At 63.9% G+C, this 13,726-nt stretch overlaps 3 protein-coding genes across 21 annotated transcripts in view; 1 reads left to right on the forward strand and 2 right to left on the reverse strand.

Moving 5' to 3' along the window:
• Positions 1–1,766: 1,766 nt before the first annotated feature.
• On the reverse strand, positions 1,767–10,695 carry FAM83H (family with sequence similarity 83 member H). Of its 3 annotated transcripts, none has more exons than XM_045398857.3 (5): positions 10,614–10,695; positions 7,090–7,551; positions 6,114–6,278; positions 5,922–6,046; positions 1,767–5,725 (listed from the first exon to the last, which is right to left on the reverse strand). In XM_045398857.3, the coding sequence occupies exons 2-5, from the start codon at positions 7,534–7,536 to the stop codon at positions 2,884–2,886; spliced, it is 3,579 nt and encodes a 1,192-aa protein (XP_045254792.2). In that variant the 5' UTR covers positions 7,537–7,551; positions 10,614–10,695; the 3' UTR covers positions 1,767–2,883. The 3 variants fall into 3 exon arrangements, with proteins under 3 accessions (XP_045254792.2, XP_005564326.3, XP_045254794.2); XM_005564269.5 differs by lacking the exon at positions 10,614–10,695 and adding an exon at positions 9,761–9,888; XM_045398859.3 differs by lacking the exon at positions 10,614–10,695 and adding an exon at positions 8,275–8,399.
• Positions 2,160–2,825, reverse strand: LOC141407478 (protein GVQW1-like). Its single transcript, XM_073999714.1, has one exon. The coding sequence runs from the start codon at positions 2,823–2,825 to the stop codon at positions 2,340–2,342; it is 486 nt and encodes a 161-aa protein (XP_073855815.1). The 3' UTR covers positions 2,160–2,339.
• Positions 10,696–11,121: 426 nt separating the features above from the next.
• IQANK1 (IQ motif and ankyrin repeat containing 1) overlaps positions 11,122–13,726 on the forward strand; it is a 62,370-nt gene continuing 59,765 nt past the window's right edge. For all 17 annotated transcript variants that reach the window (XR_010577577.2, XR_010577578.2, XR_010577579.2 and 14 more), the window contains exons 1-2: positions 11,122–11,166; positions 12,808–12,896. Coding sequence is in view for 13 of the 17 variants with exons in the window: in XM_065519790.2 (XP_065375862.1) it covers positions 12,812–12,896 (85 nt within the window). In the remaining 4 variants the exon portion in view is untranslated. The remainder of the gene's footprint in view (positions 11,167–12,807; positions 12,897–13,726) is intronic.

Below are 13,726 nucleotides of genomic sequence, written 5' to 3' on the forward strand. Positions count from 1 at the left end.
GCCCTGTGGGCACAAAGCTGTGTCCTAGGGTGCCAGGTGTCCTCAGCTGCACCTGCCCCTGGGTTGGGGCTGGAACACAGGGAGGCAGCTGGAAAGTTCGCAGGCTGGGAGGAGCTCACAGTCTAAAGGGCGCAGCCTGTGCTGTCGGTGGGGGGGTTGGGCTGCCAGACTCTCAGTCTGGGAAGCTCACACGCTGGAGGAGCTCACACGCTGGAGGAGCTCACAGTCAGAAAGGCGCAGCCTGTGCTGTGGTCGGGGGTTGGGCTGCCAGGAGCAGGAACGCCTCTGGGTTGTGGAAGCCATTGCCACCATGCGGGAGGGTGGGGAAGGACAAGATGTGGGTGGGGAAGCTGAGCAGAGGGTGGGAGCTAGCGCTGCCCTGGTGCTAGGCCAGGCACCTGCAAGAGACTCAGGGAGGCTGGGCTTGGGAGAAGGTTGGAGGCGGTGGAGGAGGGAGCGGGAGGGCCCGAGGAAGTGGTGAGCCAGTCAGAGACCCAGCCCAGGGGTTTGTTTCCCAAGGGGGCTGCTTGGGTCCTGAAGGCCTAGGGTGCTGAACAAGCAGGACCAAGAAGCTGTGGGAGAGGACGCTGCAGAGAGGCCAGGGGGCTGCAGGGCTGGAGGCTTGGCCTCAGGCTGGGCAGTGTGTGGTAGGGCTGCTGAATGGGGAATCGCAGGTGGGCACGCAGGAGTGTGCCTGCACAGGGGGCATCGGGGACGGCAACAGGAGAGCAGCGTGAAGTCGGAGGAGCCAAGGTGGGCCTTGGAAGTGGAGCTGGGGGGTCTTTAGTGCCCCCCACAGGGCTGGGTGGTGGGTCCACAGGGGAAATCCAGGAGGCCACATGGTTAAAGGCTGCAGGAAATAACTGGGAGATTATATACACTGGGGAACGTGTGTATATTTTGTGTGTTATGTTTTATTAACACCAAAATGTGCTGCATCATGGTTTAGAGGATGTGGAGGGTGCAGGCAGGAGGCTCCAAAGGCCCAGGCAGGGCCGCCAGCCTCTGGCCTCTCCATGGGCTCCAGCTGGAGAGCCTGTCCGCTCAGCGACACCCCAGGCAGCACACACACAGATGTGCCCACAAGAACATCATGGCCAAGAGACACTCAGGTGCACCCCACTTCCAGGCACTTTTGCCCCCTGGCCAGAAGTCCCTGCTGTCATCCCTACGTGGGTGGTGGCTTTGGTCACCAGTGGGCTGTTCAGCAGTGAGAGTGGGGTCACTTCCCTTTCTCTCCCAGCTGCTGGAGTCAGAACTGCTGCCTTTGTTTGGTGGCCTTGTTTCTTAAATCAGTTCCCTCTTAGGATTTATTACACTAAAAAGATTATTTTTTGAAAAGAAAGAGAATACAGAAACATGAATTTCACAAGGCTAGCATCTAACAGTGGGGGATGTTCTACACATGTGGTGCCAAAATGTGTCATTCTGAGTCAACTGCAATTCCTCTCTGGGGGTGAAAAGAGATACAAGATAACCCAGGAACCCTAGACAGATTCTTAGTGTTGGTGACAAAGAGGAAAGAACCTGAGAATGGGGTTGGAGGGGGTTGTCTGCTGGACACCAGGAGGGCAAGGACCACTCCCACCTACAGGGGTGCCCAGGACCTATGTCTAAACAGCTGGGCTTGGCCTGGGCTGCACCTTGTCCCCTGCCCTCACCTGGTCCCATACCTGTCAAGGATAAGCCCCCCCAAATCCGGCCCTTCTGGCACCTGGCTTGGGCTGGGCCTGTGCAGGGGGTGCTCATGAGGCCAGGGCTACAGGTTGTCCAGACCATGTTTTATTGTGCTGCAAAGCCCAGTGCCCCTCCCACTCTCACCCAGTGCTGGCTAGAGCCTTGCTGGAGGAGACGGCAGACCTGGCCAAGGCGGACCTTTGGGCTTCCCTGCACCCCCTTCCCAGTGGCCTGCCTTGTCCAGCTTCCTTGCCACTCCAAGGGGCATCTTCTGGTCCAGCTTCACGCCCCCCCCCCCACCTTGCAAACTGCCCACAGCCAGCCCAGTCTTCCCCCACAGCAAGAGGACGGGCCTCCAAGAAAGATGCTGGGAGGCAGCGAGCCAGAGAATCCAAGTAGAAAAGGAAGTGAAGCCCTGAGGACGGGGGAGACCCTGGGCAGGGGTGGGGGCGGGGAGGAAGGGAGAAGACCCTGAGAGAGGGGGGAGGGAGGGAGGGAGGGAGGGGAGAGGCCCTGAGAACAGGAGGCCCTGAGGAGGAAAAGGGCCCAGAGAATGGGGAATTGAGGCACAGAGGTGAGGCCCTTGCAAGAGGATAGAAACTTAGAAGGGTGTGCGGCTCATGCCTGTAATCCCCCGACTTTGGGAGGCTGAGGCGGGCGGATCATTTGAGGCCAGGAGCTGGAGACCAGCCTGGCCAACATAGTGAAACCCTGTCTCTACTAAAAATACAAAAATTACCTGGGCATGGTGGCAGGCACCTGTAATCCCAGCTACTCAGGAGGCTGAGGCAGGAGAATCGCAGGAACCCAGGAGGCAGAGGTTGCAGTGAGCCGAGACCACTCAACTGCATTCCAGCCCTGGGTCTCAAAAAAAAAAAAAAAAAAAAAAAAAGGTGGGGCGGGACTGAGGCACAAAGAGATGGCGGAGCCAGATGCTGCGCCACGCAAGGCTGACGGTGCAGAGAAGGTGCTGGAGAGAGAAGGTGCTGAGGGGAGAAAGGCACTGGTGGCAAGGGGCTGGAGCCCCAGCGTTGTGGAGGCCGGGGCAGAGACAGCAGCTGCCAGGTGAGCCTCCAGTGGAGCTGAGGTCTGGCGCACTCAGCCAAGTCCCAAGTGGCCGTGGCCTGACAGCCTCTGCTCAAACCCATGCGCAGGGCTCTCTGTTCCGTGGGGGCTCTGGTGACCGTGGCAGCGATGTCAGGAGACTCACTTCTTGCCTTTGAACGTGCCCAGGATCTTGGGCACGAACTTGCCCACCTTGCTGTCCCTGGTGCCCTCCTCCGCGGGGCCTTCCCCTGCCCCAGGGCCGCTGGCCTCCTCTTTCTTGCAGAAGACCTCAAAGCGGCTGTACACGCGCTTCTCCTTGCGCATGCTCTCCATGCGGCGCAGCAGCCGATCACGCTCCTCCGCGCTGGCTGGCAGCGTGCGGCTCAGCCGGCCCTGGGTCCCCAGGCTGTCCGAGCGGAAAATGGCTGAACACTTGTCCTTGTCGGACATATCCGGGGCCAGGCCGCCAGCAGCCGGTGGACGGCCTAGCTCGGGGCTGCTGTGGGCCGGGCCCGGGCCCGGGGCAGGGACTGCACGGTGCTTCTGGCCGTGGGCGCTGATCTGCTCCAGAATGGCCTTCGTGTCATCTCGAAGGTTGCTGCTGTACAAGGCATTGGCCGTGGCTGAAGTCAGGCGCGCCCGCGGGCCCCGCTCATCTCCTGTGGCAGCCTCTGTGCTGTCACCCCGGCCCAGTGACGGCCGCCGCGGGCTCTCAGGTTGCCCGTTCTCCTGCGGCACTGGGAAGCCACTCTCATCCTCCATGCGCCGCTCGCCCTTGGGGCTCAGCAGCTGCCTAAGGCGCAGGGAGCCTTTGCGCAGGACTTCCATGGGGCCGCTCGGCCCCTCCTCCACGGGCCCGGCCTTCGGGGACTCCCCGGAGAAGGTAAGAGTGAGGCTGCCCCTGCGCTCCGGCACGGGAGGCACCGGACTCCCCCTGCGCTCTGGCACGGGGGGCACCGGACTGCCCCTGCGCTCCGGTACGGGTGGCACCGGACTGCTCCTGCGCTCGGGGTAGGCTGAGGTGGGGCTCCCTTTCTGCTCAATAAATCCTGTAGTTGGACTTCCTCTTCGAGTGGAAAACCCGGGCGTGGGGCTCCCCTTCCGCTCAGGGTAAGCCGAGGTGGGGCTCCCTTTTGGCTCATTATGGAGCACCTGGTGCGCCCCGGGCCCTTCCAAGGGCAGAGGGCTGTCCAGCCCTTCCGGGGAGGTTGCGCGGCCCTGGGCAGAGAGGAAGCGGGAGGGCAGGCGGTCGGAGCCGCTCCGGCCCAGCGTGTCGAGCAGCTGCGCCGCGGTGAGCGAGGCGGCTCCCGGCTGCCGCTCCGCCTCCTGGTGCAGTTGCTGCGCAAAAGAGTCGCGCAGGTCCAGGAGGCAGCTCTCGAGGCTGCGGTGCTCGCCACCCACGCCACCTGGGGCCGCCACCTCTTCCCGCCATGCCTGTGACACGACGGTCTTGCTGTGGTTGGCAACGGTGATGGCGCCCACGCCGCCGCCGGAATCACGGGCTGGGCCTTTGTACTTCTCCAGCAGCTCCGCCACCTTGGTGGAAGCCGCGGAGCGCACGGCCTCTCCGCCGGGCCCCAGCGTCTCGCTGACCGTCTGCTCCTTGCGCAGCAGCTGCACCTTCTCTGTGGCCGCCGCAGTCCCGGCCGTACCCTCAGCCTGTGATGTGCTGAAGATAAGCGAGGAGCGCAGCCTGGAGCTGCGCTGGACCAGGGGGTTCAGGCGCGAGCGGAACGAGTCCTGCTTGGCCAGGCCGGGCTCCTCCGGGCCCTCGCGCTCTGGGCCGTTGCCGCCGCCGCTGCCCGAGCCTGGCACCGGGACCTTCGTGGGGAAGGCTGCAGGGACGCGGAAGGCCGAGGGGAGCAGGTCGCCGGCAGCTGCCCGGCCCCCGGGAGGCAACACGTCGTCTTCGTAAGCCTCCGCTTCCATGGGCGCCGGCAGGCCGTCGTCGCCCCCATCCTCGCCATGGCATCCGCTCAAGTAGGAGGCCAGGCGCCAGCGCCGCAGCCCGGCCCGCCCCTCGGGCCCGCCTCTGCGCTCCGGCTCCGCCTCGGGAGTGGAGTCTGGGCCGGGCCTCGCCGCGGCCTGGCATGGGAAGCGCTGGGTCAGGTTGGGGCGCGGGGCCCCGCTGGGCTCCAGGCCGCGGGGTCCGGGCCCGAAGGCGGGGTCCGAGCCGTGGCGCACCTCGCGGGACGCGCTGGACGGCACGTAGTCCAGCCGCTGGTGCCCGTCGGGTCCGAGCTCCGGGAAGCGGGGCCCGGCGCCCAACGTGAAGTCATCCGGGTCCGCGAAACCCGCGCGGCCCCCGCGAAGCTTCTCGAACAGGCCCTGCGGGCGCGCCGGCGCGAGCTGCGGGTCCCACTGGTACTGCTGCTGGTAGAGCTGGTCGCGGTGGAAGTGGCTGGTCTGGAAGCGGAAGTCGTCGCCGTGGCTGAGGAACGTCTGCCGCGACACCTGCCGCGCGGCCGCGAAGTTCTCCACGGCGCCTGCGCCCTCGGTCGCGAAGCTGTGCCGCTTGAAGGCGTCCATCTCCAGGTGCCGCGCCTGGAAGAAGCCCCGCGCGCCCGCGAGCTCCCCAGCCGGCCCGGCCTCGGCCTCCAGGCGCCGCGAGAGCGGCCGCAGGCCCGCGTGCGGCTCCAGCGCGCCCCCCGGCATCCGCGGAGGCTCCTCCCGGCGGAAGGCCGACAGGAAGTGGCGGTCCGGGTCGAGGAAGGAGGGGAAGCCCAGGCCCTCTTCCCGGGGTGGCGGGAACAGGAGGTGCGCTCGTTTCGGGAAGGAGAAAGGGGTTGGCGCCCCGACCCCAGGGACGCCCACAAGGGGCCCGGCCCCGGCATACGGAGCCAGGGCATAGGCATCCATGCGGGCCAGGGCCGCGGCCGAGGGCACAAGCGGCTCGGACTGCGCGAAGAGGATGCGGAACTCCTCATCGAAGCTGGAGACCAGCTCTCCTTGGAACACGTGTGCCAGGCTGCGGTGGATCTTCTCAAAGGACCACATGAAGCTGTGGGGGGTCAGGGCCAGAGTCAAACTGAGCTGGAGCGAGGGCACTGCAGCCCCGTGGGCATCGGGTGGGGCGGGGAGGACGCAGGGATACAGGACAAGGGCTCCTGGCAAGGAGGGCCCTGGTGTGGAAAGGGGGTGCTGGGGCTACAGGAGGAGGCCCCAGAGAAGGGGGTGAGGGAAGCTCGCGGGCGCACCTGTAGCTCCCACTCATCACCACGGCACAGTCCACCAGCAGGAACTTCTCCTTGACGTGGCCCTTGAAGGACTTCCCAGTGCGGCAGTAGTAGGTGGGGCCCGCCACAGTCCGTACCCGCAGGAACTGGGGAGGGAGGGGAGTCAGATCTCTGCCGCGGGTCCTCCCCAATCTCCCACTCCCGGGAACTCACATCCACGTGGTGCAGGTTGACACGGCACTTGTCGGCCATGTCCAGGAAGTGCTGCGCGTTCATCTCATCCAGCAGGATGTAGACTGGGACCCGACGGGCGGCGGCCTCCAGCACTTCGCTGAGCAGGTCCACATCAGTGAACATGTCCATCACCACGGCCACCACCTGCAGGGGCGGGTCAGGACAGAGAGGAGAGGCCCCTGCTGTCCCCACACTATTGTCCAGCCTCCCCACCACGCCCAGGAGGCGTCTGGATCACCCACAACCACTGTGAAACAAGCTAGTCCATCCCTGGGAGTGGGGCCGCGTCTGGAAGATGGGTAGGAGGAAGGAGAAGGACCAGAAGGAGAAGAGGTGTGGAGTGGCTGGCCATGAGGAGGGAGCCGAGGCAGGTGCAGGGCAGAGAACCCTGGACGAGGGTGGGCCAGGTTGGGGTATGGGGCCCCGCTGGGGGCATGGCAAGGGCACCTCAAAATCCCCTCCACCCTACAGACGGCTGAGCTGCCCCCACTCCAGGACAGCTGTCAGGGCTGAGTCCCAGGCTCCAGTTCTGCCCTGGGACAGGGTTGCTGCCATGGGCAGGGGAGAAAGTCACGGGCCTTTAGCGTCTGGACCTGATGCACCCTGCACCGTCTGCTAGCTGTTTGGTGAGGGTTAGAAGCCCTCAGCTGGCCAAGGGCCACCGGGCAGGATGAGAGGTAATTATCTGAACAATCAACCCAGGCTGGGGCGGTGCCCACCCATCTCAGAGCCCCTGAATTTCTGGGCACTGGCCATGACCATGGGCAAGCAGACCCGTGCAGAGCCTGTAGCCCCTGATGATCGAGACCTGGCGGCCCTGAAGATTGTTGCCAGGAACCCCCGCTCCAGCTGGAGCTCAGGGTTCACCCAAGCTGATCGTGCTCATGCGTCTCCTCCACCCTGGTGCCTCTAGCCCTGGCCCCTCCCCACTACCCTTGAGCCCAAGATGGCGCACCTGCTGGGCGGAACGGATCATCCTGCGGGCCTCATCCTTGATGCTGGGGCTGTCGGGGGGCGGTGGCTGCACCAAGGTGGTCACCTCGGTGCCCTGGAAGCCGAAGGTCAGAGGCCAGCCCAGGTCAAGCTCAGGCACGGCCTGGTCTGAGTTCACTGGCCAGTATGTACCTGAGGAGCCATCCATGTCCACGTCGAGAAGGCTGCCTTCGGGTGGCTCTCGGGTAACATACTGTGGAGGCCGAAGGTGTCGGCTCACATGTTCCAGCTCTTCAGGGCACAGGAAGTCTGGTGCCCCCTCAGTCGCCAGGAAGCGGCTGTAGGCCTCCGAGCCACCCTCGGCCAGTGCATCCACCGCCAGGCGGTAGTACTCTTTGTAGTGAGGCGGCAGGTACCCGGGTGCCAGTGGGTTGTCCCCCTGCGAGGAGCTCTGGGAGCGACGGGCCATGTTGGGGCCGGGGGTCTGGAGGGGCAGGGAGACACATGACTAGGGGTGGGGGCACTGGGACCACTCCTACCCTCTAGAATGGACACACTGTGGAAGGGGCTGTCAGTGACTTGGGTAGGCTGAAGTTTAGCCCATGCCCAGGAGGCCTTCCAGGACACCAGCTGAGCCAGGCTCACAGAGGGCAACCCAGACTGAGGGACACCCCAAGCTGAGGGGATACTGGTAGAGGGTGGGGCACAGGTATCCCAGCCTTGTCTCTCCTTCCTCTGGGAGGCTGAGGCAGGATAACCGCTTGAAGCCAAGAGTTTGAAACCAGCCTGAGCAACACAGCAAGACCCCATCTCTACAAAAAATTTTAAACATCAGGCAGGCATGGTGGCGTGCGCATGCAGTCCCAGCCACTTGGGAAGCTGAGACAAGGGTTGTTTGAGCCCAGGAGTTGGAGGCTGCTATGAGTTATGATTGTGACACTGCACTCCTGCCTGGGTGATAGAGACTGCATCGCTACAAAAAATGAAAATAAAACCAACCGCCCCCCAAAACATTTTATGAGTATTGGCTTAAAGACAAACATAATCCAGGCTGTATTCATCATTATAGTATTCACTTTTTTCTTAAGACATTCACAGGCCCCTGGCACTGTGCCTACTGGATAAGCTGGTGCCACCCATGCTGGCATGTGTCTGTCCCTGACTGCCTGGGAAACCGTGGGTAGGTCACTGCACCTCTCTGGCCTACCTCTACTGCACAACACAGCTGAGGGTCCACAAGACACCGTGCCTAGCCAAGGTGAGCGCAGCAAACAGGGCTGTGACCACCCTCCTCCTGGAATGGCAACCCTAAGCCCTACGCATAGCCCTGGGCGACACCTCCTCCCCATCCCCAGGGTTTCACAATTGGGTTCCCACAGCCCATTCTATGACTGCCCAGCCCTGCAACACTGACCCCTAGACTCTGTCTCTGTCTACCAGTCCCCCTCCTTCCCTTGACCTTTCTTGTCACTGTCCTTCTCAGATAAAACCTCCCTGGACCACAACCCCTTGGTGCCCACAGGGCCCTGCAGGGCCTGCACTCCACATCGCCCAGATCTGGCTCTCCACTTGCTCAGAGTCCTGTTGCCACCAGCCCCCCGTCCAGGGCAGCAGGGACCTTTCCAGGTCCTGGGCTCCCCACCATCATCCATACTTGGCTGCCCCACAGCCCAATCTGTTCTCCAAAGGGTCCCTGCAGGGTGCCTGGCCTCTCCAGAAAGGTCAGATGGGGCGCACCCAGGGCCCACGCCTGGGGTCACCGAGCTACCTGGGTACCTCTCCCTGGAAGGAGAGCCCTAGGGACCGTTCAGCCCATCCCACTGCTCCTCGGGTTGGGGAGGGAGGCAGGACACCTATCCCCGCCTAGCACACAGGTTCCCGAATGTTGGCCCTGGCTGGGAAGGTGGTTCAGCCCAGACAGAGGAGTGTGCCCTGGGGCACTGACAGGATGGGCGCTGGCCAGCTGGACTGCACGGGTGCTAACCGGAGCCACTAGGCTGAGAATGTTGGGGTCAGGAGGCCGCCGTCCTGCCTGGTACCCCCGGGGGTGACATGGAGTTGGGACATGGGAAATACCTGGTGCCACTCAACAGCCCCAGATGCCAACTGGCCTGGGAGAAGCTGTCCCAACATTTCTTTGTTGGGGCATTGTCCTCATGGTTGACATATGGGGCTCGTTAGGGCAGATCGAGGCCAACCACATGGGGGTGAGGTGTAGGCCTGTCTGGCTGGGCCGGGGCGCCCACTCACCACTGCCAGCCTGGCTGTAGGGGCGGTGTCTGACCATATAGGGCAGGGGGAACAACCCTGCTAACCTTGTTTGAGGGCACTTCCCGACGCTGGGGGACACTCTAGAAAGGACCCCCACTGTCCCTTAGGATTTCACAGGGGAGGGATATCCACACAGCATCCAGGCTCCAGGCTGTGTGTAATGGGGGCAGGGATCATCTGGACTGTGGAATCCCCCGTTGCCAGGAGCCCTCCCAGCAGACACCCCTCATCATCACAGGGTGATGCCCAGACCTCCAATGGCTTCATTCCTCACATCGTGTCCTTTCATGGGTACGTGTCTGCTGGGCTATGGACGGGGCCGCAGACACTCCCAAGCCTGAGATGGAGCACCCCAGTGGCCTGCATGCCCACACATTTGCCTACCAAACGCTTGCCCAAGGGAGGTAGGGCACGGAACCCACCCATGGCCAATGACTCAGCACGAATCCACTCTTCTGCTGCTGACCCCTGACCTCTGACTCGAAGTCAGGGCCCTCAGCTGGCCTTCAAGGACCCCATCCTCTCCACCCTGGCAGGAAGTGGGGTTCCTGAGTATCTGGAAGGAGGACCCCATGGAAGGATCCGGAGTTCCTACACAAAGTGGGGTGAGCCTGTGCCAAGTTCCGATGGGCCCAGGAGGGCGCGGAGGCTCTAGGAGGCGGAAAGGTGGGGTGCGGAGGACAGGGCTCACAGACCGGAAGTCGCTCAGTGGTAGCTTGCGGGGTGGGCACCCCAGCCCCCAACGGGGTCAGTGCACCCTGCGAGCTCGCGGCTGCGGCGGCTGGGTGCCCCATCCACCCACCCCAGCCCTGGAACATGGGCGCTACGGGCAGCCCTCCCGTCACTCGCCCTGCTTGCCAGGCGGGGATCCAGGCCGCACCCTGGCCACCCCAGTCCACGGTGGCCCGGGCGGGCGTCCCCAGGGAAGGGTCCAGGCCGTGCCTAGCACCCAGACTCCAGCTAGGCCGCGAGGGCAGCAGCGAGTCGGGACGGCCAGGCAGGCTCGACCCAGATCCCGGGCCGCTTCCCACTCGGCTCTTCTCGGGCTGCCGTCGTGCGAGGGCGCTCGCGTCCATATCCGCACAGCGGCGCCCCCTGTCCGAGCTGACCCGCCGCCCCGGCCCCGCGCACGCGGCCGCGCTCCACTCCCACCGCCCCTCTCTGGGTCGCGCGGCCCCGGCCCAGGTGCGGGCGCGAGGGTAGCCCAGGTGGGACCGCACCGAGGGGCGCCCGCCCCCGCCTCGCCCCGCCCGGGCCGGGGGAGGGGGGCCCTACCTGGCCAGGTGCGCGGGGTCTCGGCACGGGGGCAGCAGGAGCCGACCGCCGCCCAGCGGCCTCGCGGTCCGGTCGGTCCGGCAGCCACTCCCTGCCGCGGCCCGCCCGGCCTGATTCACGCGCCCGCCCCCGCCCCGCCCGTCGCTCCTGCCTCCTGCCTGCCCGGGCAGCACCTGGGGGCGGAGCGGCCCCACCCGCGGCGCGCCCGCATTCCTGCGCCCCGCGCCCGCCGCGGCCCCGCCGCCCGCCCCGGACCGCGCCCCCAGCCCGCGCCCCGACCCTCCGCCCCGACCCGCCCGTGCCCTGCGGCCACGTGCCCAGAAACCCCGGCCCAGCGCCGCCGGAGACCGTGAGGCCCCCACTTCAAAGGCCTCGACCCCCAGGAGCCCAACTGTTGACCCCAGGCTCAAAGTTCCTAGCCTGACCCCTGACCCTCGCCCCGGAAGTTGGGGTGACTCGGAAGTTCCGGCTCAGTCGCTAGGAAACAAGCCAGCCCGACGCAAGGGGCGGAGCTCTGACCTCCTCGCCGAGTTGGTGAAGGCAGGTGCGGCAGGTGAGGGCGCTGGGGCGGCGTCGAGCCCCGGGCGGGGCCGGGTCTGGGAGCCCCGAAAGCACAGGGGATCCATTCACCACACACCGGTCTCCCACCGCACCAGCGTCCCACACGTAGAGGGGATCCCGCCCAACAGAGGACCCCCAGGCCCCGACCCCCACCACACACACACACTGATGCCCACAAGTACCTGGGGTTCCCCATCTTTCTCCCTCATCCCTTCACATCCATGCCCACACTTGTAGGGGACTCTGCTGCAGTGACCCCCAATGCACATGCGGACCCCGAATGACCTGTCCCTCGTGTGCACCAACCCCCCAAGCACAGGAGACTCCTCAGGAAGACAGAACCCAACAAGAACACCCAGTCCTGTCCACTTCAGTCACCCACAAACACGCTGACGTCCGCACACGTAGGGAACCCCACCTGCATGTGAGATCCCTCAGACACCGATCCCACACACAAACAGGGATGCCATATTCACACTGACTCTGAGAGACCAGGGGACCTCCCTCACACATATAGAACCCTGGGTGTACACTCGGGGACCCCGCGAAAACCAAGCCCCAACACGGACAAGGGACCCAGTGTGCACACCAAGCCTCACATACCAGACGCCCCCGCATGAACACAGCAACCCCACACACTACCCCGAGCTGCCCCTGGGTGCTCCAGTACCCCCAAATCCCCCTCAGGCCCTCACTTAGGGCCTCTCCCCCCACTTAGGCCCTGCCCTGCACTGGATTACCTGTCCAAACCACCACCCTTCACCCCTGCCACTCCCACCCCAAGGACTGGCCCTGCCTGAACGCTTTCTGATGGTATCAGTCACCTTTCTGTTTGTCCCTCTTGCCATGTGATCCTATTTTCTGTTTTCAGGGTCACTCCCAGTTTCATTTGTTCTTTCCCCAGACACTCAGTGACACCCCACTGGTACCAGTATGCTGGAAACATGGGTGGGGGGTCAGACCAGTGCCCAGGCAACTGTGCTGTAGCGGGTGAGGGGCATGGGGCACCAGGGAGGACCCCGACAGGCCAAAGCAGGCAGGAGGAGCCTCCCAGGGAAATGAACTTGGGGGTCAGCTGTGTGGACTAGGGAGAGGGGTATTACTCCAGGACCTGACAACACCATCTGCCAAGGCCGGGACCACATAGGGTCTGAGGGCGTGGAGGGGTGAGTGCCTTGGGTGGGCTGGGGAGCAGGCTCATGGGTGGGCTGGGTTCCCAGGGCAGTGGAGAGGCATGGAGGCTTCAGCAGAGAGGGCCGTGCTCATGCTTATGGTGAGAACAAAGACCGTCCCACTGGCAACCCAGCACCTTGGGGCAGTGAGAAGAGTGCTGGACTCCAGATCCTGGGCCTGGCGGGATGAGCTGAGCCTGGGGTGGAGGGGCAGGCAAGCCACAGCCGGGGGGATGGGATGTGGCCAAGTGCTCTTGCCAGGCATCCCGGCTCAAGCTTCTGGGCACACACCTGGGGCGGGCAGGCAGACAGGACACCAGCTGGGAAGCCTTGGGGGAAGCCCATGTTCCTGCTGTTATCCACTCAGGCCCCCGTGGTGTGCCCTGTTCCCCACTGCCGCTGTCCCTGCCCTCTGCCACTCTGAGCACCCCCTCCCTGGTCCTTCCCTACCCATCCCCCAGGAGAATGCACAGTAAGAAGGGGGGACCCAAAGCTGCAGCTGGGAAGTGGCAGACGCTCCACCCTGGGCCCAAGCCGAGAGCCACTGCTGGTGAGTGCACCCTCTGACCTCCAGGGCACTGTCACCCAAACACGGACCTGTGAGACCTTCTGTGTAACCACTGAGAGACACCCCCTCTGAGGAGAGCCCTTCTTCCAAGAGTGGCTCTCAGGGGATCTCTGAGTTGGGATTAGGTGTGACTGACAGAGGGTTCATTCATTCATCTCGGGCCTTGAGTCTGAATCTTTTTTTTTTTTTTTTGAGACGGAGTCTCGCTCTTGTCGCCCAGTCGAGTGCGATCCTGACTCAGTGCAACCTCCACCTCCTGGGTTCAAGTGATTCTTCTGCTTCGGCCTCCTGAGTAGCTGGGATTATGGATGTGTGCCACCACGCCCTGCTAATTTTCGTATTTTTGTTTTAGTAGAGAGGGGTTTCGCCATGTTGGCCAGGCTAGTCTCGAATTCCTGACCTCAGGTGATCCGCCCACCTCAGCCTCCCAAAGTGCTGGGATTACAGGCTTCAGCCACCGTGCCTGGCCCAGCCTTAATCTTATACGCCTGGGGTTGGGATGGGGGCCTGGGGGTAGCGCTCAGAGAAGCCCAGTTTTGGGGGATGGGAAGGGGGCAGGAGCCAGTGGGAGGGGCCTAGGTGGCCAAAAATGGGTTTTGAAACAGGAGGGCTTGAGTCCAAGTTGGGGATTCTCAGTCTAAATATGTGTTCTGCTCTGACTCTGCTCCATCTGGCCGTCCTGTGCTGCCCTCTGCCTGCCGCTTTGCTCCCAGTCACCTTCTCCGTAGTCACTTCCAGGTTGGATGGTGACAACTCACCTGGGCTGGGTTTTCCTGTGGGTCGGGAAGGGGACTTCCCCCAGATCCTCCCCG

The sequence above is a fragment of the Macaca fascicularis genome, chromosome 8 (genome assembly GCF_037993035.2).
Source record: "Macaca fascicularis isolate 582-1 chromosome 8, T2T-MFA8v1.1".
Classification (NCBI taxonomy): domain Eukaryota; kingdom Metazoa; phylum Chordata; class Mammalia; order Primates; family Cercopithecidae; genus Macaca; species Macaca fascicularis.